Genomic DNA, 8,399 nt, shown 5'->3' on the forward strand with positions numbered 1-8,399 from the left:
TATTACTGAGTGCCAGCCACGTACCTGGCTAGAGGTAGGCACAGTGAAACAAAGCAGTCCAGTTAAAAAGGGCTGGGGGTGGAGCCCTGAGGCCAGAAGCATTGCTGTCAACAGGGGTGGGGGGGGGCGGGACTAAGGGGTCAGAGATCTAGGCCAGACAGCCCCTGGCAAGCATTCTGTCAACACTTCTCTGAGGCAGGAGCAGGTGTGATGGGCATCTGGCTGCGACTAGCCTTTTTACTGTTGCTGCTGCGAGCCCTGGGGCAGCCCGCGTGGCCTGCCGCTGTGGCCCTTTCACTGCGATGGCTCCTGGGAGACTCTGTCTTCTGTGTGCTGCTCGGCCTGGCCATGCTGGCCCGGCCCTGGCTCTGCCCCTGGATGCCCCACTGGCTGAGTCTGGCAGCCGCGGCGCTCACACTGGCTCTGCTGCCCTCACGGTCACCCCCAGGGCTGCGCTGGCTGCCTGCAGATATGGCCTATATCGTCGGGATCCTCCACCTGGGCCTGGCTGTCAGAGCGCGCATGAGACGTCACCCGCCCGACACCTTTGTGGATACCTTCGAGCGACGAGCACGAGCACAGCCGGGCCGCACATCCTTGGTGTGGAAGGGGACAGGGAGCCGCCCGGTCACCTTCAGGGAGCTGGACGACAGGGCATGCCAGGCAGTGTGGGCCCTGAAGGCCGAGCTGGGCGGCCTCGCAGGCTTGCTTGGCGGGGAGTCGGCTGCCCTCCTGGTGCTGGACTCCCAGACCATTCCGGCCTTGGGTTTGTGGCTGGGGCTGGCCAAGCTGGGCTGCCCGGTGGCCTGGATTAATCCGCATGGCCGCGGGGCGCCTCTTGTGCACTCAGTGCTGAGCTCTGGGGCTCGTCTGCTGGTGGTGGACCCAGGTGAGGACTCCAGAGGCTAGCGGAGGACGGAGGGTGAGGGAGCAGGGGAGACACGTGGAGGACTGCTGTTCAGAGGGTCCTGGTGGGGGACTAGGCAAGGAGCTCCTTGCTTCCTACCTACCCTCACAGGCAATTAGAGTCAAAACTTAATTGCTGGAAAGTAATTTTGAGGGTACCAGAGGTTTTTTTCATGTTTGTTTCAATCCTTTTTTTTTTTTTTTAAGATTTACTTATTTATTTTAGGGGCGCCTAGGTGGCTCAATTGGTTAAGCCTCTGCCTTCGGCTCAGGTCATGATCCCAGGGTCCTGGGATTGAGCCCCAAGTCAGGGTCTCTGCTCAGTGGGGAGCCTCCTTCTCCTTCTGCCCCTCCCCCTGCTTGTGCTCTCTGTCAAATAGATAAATTAAATCTTTTTTTAAAAAGATTTTATTTATTTTAGAAAGAGAGAGTGAGCAGGGGGAGGGGCAGAGGAAGAGGGAGAGAGAGAATCCTTGAGCAGACTCCCCACTGAGCGCAGAGCCCCATGCAGTGCTCTCAGGGCTCAATCCCAGGACCCTGAGACCATGACCTGAGCTGAAACCAAGAGTTGGCTCAGCTCAACTGACTGAGCCACCACCCCCCATTTCAATCCTTTTTGCCAACAAATACTAATTATGGGGCTCTTTACAGAAGAATGCATACGTTTTTCTCTGCCAGCTGCTTCCTGTGTTGCTTGCAGTAGGCTCTTCTCCCCTGTCTTTGGGTCTCGGGTCTCCCTTCCTGACCGCAAATGTGGACCTTTTCCCCAGTTTCTCTTCTGACCCATCCCTGCAGAACTCCGGGAGAACCTGGAAGAGGTCCTTCCCAAGCTGCAGGCAGAGAACATCCGATGCTTCTACCTCAGCCACTCCTCCCCAACACCAGGAGTGGGGGCTCTGGGGGCTGCTCTTGATGTTGCACCCACTGACCCTGTGCCCACTGACCTGCGTGCTGGGATCAAACCGCAAAGTCCTGCCCTGTTTATCTACACCTCAGGGACCACTGGTGAGGACGCCCAGCAACCCTGGCCCTGACCTCTGAACCCTAATGCTGCCCTAACCCCAAGCTTGACACGTGCCTCAAACTTGACCTCTGAAACCCATCATACCCTTTGATGATGACGCCTGGCCTGAACTCTGATCCCCAATGTGTTTTGACTGGTCAGTGCCAGAATCCTGCCTCTGTCCAGTAAACAGCCACTGAAACTCTAACTGAACTTTGGAATTTACCCTCTGAACCCCAAAACCAATTTTTCTTCCCTGAGCCCACCCACAAATCCCCATCCTTGACCACCTTCTAAGAGCCTCAAGCCCCTCACTACAGACCTGACCACAGAGACCCACTCCAATGTGCTGGCCCCTCTTGTGCTATCCTTTCACCAGCCACCCTTCCCACTCCATTCCCCAGGGCTCCCAAAGGCGGCCATTGTCACGCACGAGCGACTGCTGCAGGTGTGCAAGATGCTTTCCCTGGCTGGGGTCACAGCTGATGACGTGGTCTACACAGTTTTGCCTATGTACCATGTGATGGGGTTTATCCTTGGGGTCCTCGGCTGCCTGGAGCTCGGTAAGCCCTTTTCTGAAGACCCCTCCAATTCCTGGAACCTCCAGACTCAGTGTCACAGTGGGGTTTTCAGGGTAACAAGGCCCCACAGGTTATGCAGCACCGAACTTCTTACCTTTGACAAGGGACACACAGCAGCTGGCCCCAGGGCTACTTGGGCAGAGACATGGTCACTTAGACAGGGTCTGATGGCTTTGCTGTTGTCAGAAGGTGACAAGCTGATATGAGTGCTGGGATAGTCAGTGAGGGTTAGGTGTTCCCCAAGCATTCCATTGGGCTATCTTCCTGGACACCTGACTAGCAATTCACACTGGGAACTCTCTCATATTTTCTTTGAGTTTTTATAAAAAAAATTTTGAAATACATACAAATTTCTAAATATTTCTACATAAATCCTCATGTACCCACCACTCAGCTTCAGCCGCCATGAGCATTTTGCTTTCAAACATACACAGTAGAGCAAAAGTAGACAAAATAGTTTGATGATGTCTCATGTATCCTCACCCACACGTTGCCACTTATCTCATATGTGTTCCCTTCTCTATTTCTCAATTATTTTAGAACAAATCCCAGACTTTGTATCTTTTTGCTTGTAAGTATTCAGAATGTATCTCTAACATATAAAGACTTCAGAACAGTAGTGATATCATATCTGACAAAATTAACAATAACTCTAATATCATCTGATGCACAGGTCATGTTTAAATTCCCCCAATGACGTGTCTAATTGTTTTTGTTGTTGTTGCTGCTGTTGTTGTTGTTTTTAAAGTTAAAGTCCCCTCACTGTACTTGCTTGTTCTCTGCTCCTCTTTCCCCTGCATTTCTTGTTAGACTGGAAATTTCCTCTAGAGATGTTAGATTCCGTTCAAGTACTGGTGGCAAGAACCTCAGTGGGATGCATTGTTCTTCCTAATACATCACATTGAAGGCAGCTCGTAACTGTTAACCTACCTTAGAGAGGCTAAGATGAACTGGGGAGCTGTATGTATGCATGTGTGTGTATGTATGTGTTTCTGCGTGTATAGTTGACATGTTACATTAGTTTCAGGTGTACAACGTAGCGATTAGACAAATCTATACATTGGGGGGCTTTAATTGGAAAACTCCCTATCAACCTTCCCCCTGGTTTTACCAGCTCTTGAAGACCTTTCCTGAATCAGGCATTTCATTAGGGGTTGCAAACAAAGTTGTCACTCTCAAGACCAGCATCTGTTTTCACACAGAAGGCACTGTATTTTACCTCCCTGCCAAAAATACAGCCTCCAAGAAGACACACGCTCGCTACCTCACCAGGCACACGAGCAATTGTCCCTTTGGGTGCAGGGATGATAATATCTGGCTTGCAGGGTTTTGTTGAGGATTAGGGTTGAGGTAGGGAGGGTGCCTTCCACAAAGCCAGCTGCAGAGGACTGATCAGCTAAGAAAGGATCACTTTCCTGGAGTGAGAAGTAGTGGCCTGTAAAACTTATTAATCCATGTGTCCATCCTTTAGAACATCCTTCCAGCAACTCACACGTCCATCTACTAACCCACCTCCTCACCCACCCCCCATCCAACTATGCCACCACCTACCCATCTGCCCACACATCCAGCCACCTATCTGCCCAGCTAGACATTCATCAAACATTTATCATAATCAAAAATGATTAATATTCATAGCCCTTATTTAGCAGGGCTCACTTGGTACCAAGCACTGAGCTTGGTACACATTCTGAAGATAGGATTCAAACCCATGCCCACCTATGCTCTTCTCATGTGGGCAGTCCTAGCTGGGTCAGGGACACACGCAGGAGCTCCAGATCCTGCGCTTCCAAGAGCCACAGTTAGGTGATCAAAGCAGCTAATCACAGTGGCATGGAAGCATGACCTGAAACCCTTTCCTTTCCCTCCTCAGGAGCAACCTGTGTCCTGGCCCCCAAGTTCTCTGCTTCCCGCTTCTGGGATGACTGTCGGCAGCATGGTGTGACTGTGATCCTATATGTGGGTGAGGTCCTGCGGTACCTGTGTAACACTCCGCAGGTGAGGGGCTAAGATTAGGGCTCCATGGTGAACACCTCAGGTATGATCCTAGATGTCATCTCAGGTAAAGGTTTCAGACAGATTCGGGTACCGGACTCAAACAAGGTAGCTTAGGTGAAACACCCCAGGCAACAGCCACAGATAATGCATCCCACACAGGTTTCCAATCATGGCTCCTGTGATGATCAGCAGTGCTACCTTGGGCAGGTGACTTCATCTCTCTCAGCCTCAGTGTACTCATTTGGAAAATGAGGATAATAACTCAAAGTGGGTATTTGTGAGAATAAAACATATATAAAGTGCCTAGAACAAAGGGTGGCTCGGGATAAACTCACTAGATGTGAACTTATACAGCAATGAGGTATGGATCGCAGGTAAAATGCTTCAGGTAACTACCTCCAGGTAAGGCCCCCAGGTGTCTCCCCAAGGTGAAAGTTCAAGTCACTCCCCAGTTTACCTCCAGGTAAAGGCCCCTAAGTAACCCCTCCAGGTAACCTCCCCCCAGGTAGAAGTTCCAGGTACTACCCCTATATAAGATCCCAGATAGTTCCCCTAAGTAAGCCCTGGATAAGGCCTCCAGTCACCCCTAGGTATCCCTTCAGGTGAGGCTTTTAGGTAACTTCCCCCCAGGTCACCTCTGCAGGTAACCCTCCAAGTACAGACTCCAGATAACTGCTCTCAAGTAAGAACACTTGGCAGACCACCTAGGTATAGATGGTCCCCCCACCCCCATCACCTCCCAGGTAACTCCTCAGGTAAGGACCAAGAGATAGCCTTCGTAGGTAAGGGTTCTAGGGCACATTCCTCTTCACCCTTCTTGGGATGTCCCTGCAGCGACCAGAGGACCGGACACATACAGTCCGCTTGGCAATGGGCAATGGACTCCGGGCAGATGTGTGGAAGTCCTTCCAGCAGCGCTTTGGCCCCATTCGGATCTTGGAAAGCTATGGCTCTACAGAAGGCAACATTGGCTTTGTCAACTACCCAGGGCGCTGTGGGGCCCTGGGCAAGATGAGCTGCTTGCTTCGAGTGAGTGGGTTCGGTGAGACAATGGCCCTGATTGAGGCTGAGCCCACAGGACCTCTACTGACACTTCCCCACTCCCCACTCAGATGCTGTCCCCCTTTGAGCTCGTACAGTTCGATACAGAGGCCGAAGAGCCCGTCAGGGACAATCAGGGATTCTGTGTCCCTGTGGGGCCAGGTACAAGGGTCGGGAAACCTTCCCTGGGTGTGGGAAGGGTGGGGACCATCTGCTCCTTGGCTGGAACAAGCTGCCCAAAGCCTTGAGGTCAGTGTCCAGTGCCCTTACCTTGCCTGACCACTGCCTGGGACCCTCTGCCTCTCAGCTTCTCAGCACTGCCTGGCTCCTCTGCCTCAGTCTCTTGCTCTGCTGGGTCTCTGGGTGTCCATTTGTGGAAGTCATGTCCTCCCAGGCATCAATCTCTTGTCCAGTACCTTCTCCTAGGGTCTTTTCTCCTGGTGCCACGCCCTGGCTTGGCCATATCTTTCTTCCCACCACCATTTGTCTCTGTCCCTTGTCCTTCCCTTGTTATCCTCTATTTCTAGTGGGCTCCCCAATGTCTCCTGTCTCCCAGTCTCTGTCTCTCCCCCACCCCATCTTTATCTCTAGGTCTCTCTCTGTCTCTTCTTTGGCAGGGTCTTGGTGATGAAGAGTCCACCATGGTTGGAAACCTCCGGCCAGGGGCTGGTGGGTTGTGCGGTTCTTGGCCATGGTTAATGCCCTAATTCCAACTCCTACCCCCAGGGGAAGCGGGGCTTCTGTTGACCCAGGTCTTGAACCACCAACCTTTCGTGGGCTACCGCGGGGCGCGAGAGCTGTCGGAACGAAAGTTGGTGCGGAATGTGCGGCGCAGGGGCGACGTTTACTTCAACACCGGCGACGTGCTGACCATGGACAAAGAAGGCTTCCTTTACTTTCGCGACCGCCTCGGGGACACCTTCCGGTCGGGTCCCGGGCCGGACTAGAAGAGCGGGTGGCAGGGGCTTCCGGGTCCTTTGAGGGAGCCACGCTGAAGAGGCGGGACTTCCTGACCTGGAGGGGCGTGGCTTCTCGATCCTGAAGGGGCGGGAGTTGGGCAGAACCAGCTCTCAGATCTCGCAGGAAGAGGGGCTTGGTGGGCAAGAGGCGGGGCCTCGGCTTTGCCAGGGTTTTGGTCACTAGCCCTGGGTTCAACCCCATAGATGGAAAGGTGAGAACGTGTCCACGCGGGAGGTGGAGAGCGTTTTGTCACTCGTGGACTTCCTGCAGGAGGTGAATGTCTACGGTGTGTCTGTACCAGGTGTGGAGGATTTGCCTCATTTTAAACCTCCAACAGCTTGCTGGGCAGAGGGGTGTTATCCAGATTTTACAGGTGGGGGAACTGCTGGGGCACAGCCAGTGAGCAGAGATGGGCCAAGTGAGAGCGTCAGCTAGGCACTGTGAGGTGGGTGATCCAAGAGTGACTGGTGTGTTCCCCAGGTTGTGAGGGCAAGGTGGGCATGGCTGCTGTGCAGCTGGTTCCCGGCCAGACCTTCGATGGTCAGAGGATGTACCAGCATGTCCACACTTGGCTCCCTGCCTATGCTGCACCCCATTTCATCCGTATCCAGGTGAGCTCAGGGTGGCAGAAGTAGGTGGATGGGAGATCTTGGCCAGGGGCTCACAGTTGGGTTATGCTTACTGCCCCTGCAGGACACCCTGGCAATCACAAGCACGTTCAAACTGGTGAAGTCCCGTTTGGCACGTGAGGGCTTCAACGTAGACATCGTTGCTGACCCCTTGTTCGTGTTGGACAATCAGTCCAAGGCCTTCCAGCCCCTGACGGCGGACATGTACCAGGCAATCTGCAGTGGAACCCGGAGACTCTGACCATTTGGCCAGTCCAGAGGACATCTGAAGTGGGAGTACCCAATGCTGACTACCACTCCCATTCGCAGGGTCATCTCCCTGCCAAACCTGCTGAGGGTCATCATGAATCCTAGCTTGGACATAACCCCAGTTGCGGAGAGTGAGATGATGCTAGGCCCAGTACCTGAGTGAGAATAAACTTGGATGTGCACACAGATGTCTACGTGTGTAGGGGCCAAGGGCAGGCAGCCCCAAGATGGGCCACTTTGGCATAAAGATTATTTTGTGTTAAAAGCAATAAAAACCCAGCAGACTCAGAAGCTCCTTATCTCCCTGACAGATAACTACATTAGGACAGGGAGGAATCTAGCAAGGTCTCTTTGATCAAATTCCTGTGTCCTCTTGCTTCTGAATGGCCCAAAGACCATTTGCTTACCAAATATTTACTCTCTTTCATTTAAATTGCATTCTTTCCTATTGAATTTCTGGACCTCTATACCTTTCTCAATTCAGTGCGACATGTATGCCTCATTTTGCCTGTCTCTGGAATTTTATGGCTGTATGTATTCCCCATATATACCAAATTAAATTTTATTTTCTCCTGTTAACATGTCAATTTGATTTTTAGTCAAGCCAGAAACACCTTGAAGGGCAGAAGAAATTCTTCCTCCCCAACAGTGGATGGAGATACAAGGAAGGAATTGAGGGCCTAGGGCCCTCCAGACACCTTGCTTCAGGATAACCCCTGTGTCCCCATCAAGGACCTTGAAGAGCCTCAGGGTTTGTCTATGCAAGGCCACCGCTGTGGGAGGACCCAGCAGCCTCAAAGTCATTCCAGGGTTGAGAGCTGAGGCTCACTCTATCTGTAGGTCTTTTTGTGGCCTCTGATGAGCTGACCCCAGGCCAGCAGATGTGGATATGGTCTGGAGGGTGTAAAGAGAAGTGCTGTCATGGTGATATGACAAGGACATCGAGCTGAGAAGGATGAGCAGCAAGTAACTGGGAAGAGTGTCCTTGGCAGGGTGCACCTGCAAAAGCCCTGATGCAAGTCCTGGGGAGGG

The 8,399-nt window shown here is 52.5% G+C and overlaps 1 protein-coding gene across 1 annotated transcript; it reads left to right on the forward strand.

Moving 5' to 3' along the window:
* The first annotated feature begins 6 nt into the window (after positions 1-6).
* SLC27A5 (solute carrier family 27 member 5) lies at positions 7-7,946 on the forward strand. Its single transcript, XM_026489406.4, has 10 exons — positions 7-889; positions 1,702-1,911; positions 2,314-2,472; positions 4,364-4,488; positions 5,323-5,517; positions 5,601-5,691; positions 6,256-6,454; positions 6,693-6,790; positions 6,970-7,100; positions 7,183-7,946. Exons 1-10 carry the CDS (start codon positions 211-213, stop codon positions 7,357-7,359), a joined length of 2,064 nt encoding a protein of 687 aa, XP_026345191.1. The 5' UTR covers positions 7-210; the 3' UTR covers positions 7,360-7,946.
* Positions 7,947-8,399: the final 453 nt, after the last annotated feature.

Source organism: Ursus arctos, unplaced genomic scaffold, assembly GCF_023065955.2.
Source record: "Ursus arctos isolate Adak ecotype North America unplaced genomic scaffold, UrsArc2.0 scaffold_19, whole genome shotgun sequence".
Classification (NCBI taxonomy): domain Eukaryota; kingdom Metazoa; phylum Chordata; class Mammalia; order Carnivora; family Ursidae; genus Ursus; species Ursus arctos.

What these genes read in the sequence shown, in the direction of transcription:
- SLC27A5 (XM_026489406.4), top strand. Translation starts at nt 211, where the DNA reads ATGGGCATCTGGCTGCGACTAGCCTTTTTACTGTTGCTGCTGCGAGCC. An exon ending in AGATGAGCTGCTTGCTTCGA is followed by an intron (nt 5,518 to 5,600) that starts GTGAGTGGGTTC and finishes CTCCCCACTCAG; the next exon opens with ATGCTGTCCCCCTTTGAGCT. An exon ending in CTACGGTGTGTCTGTACCAG is followed by an intron (nt 6,791 to 6,969) that starts GTGTGGAGGATT and finishes TGTGTTCCCCAG; the next exon opens with GTTGTGAGGGCAAGGTGGGC.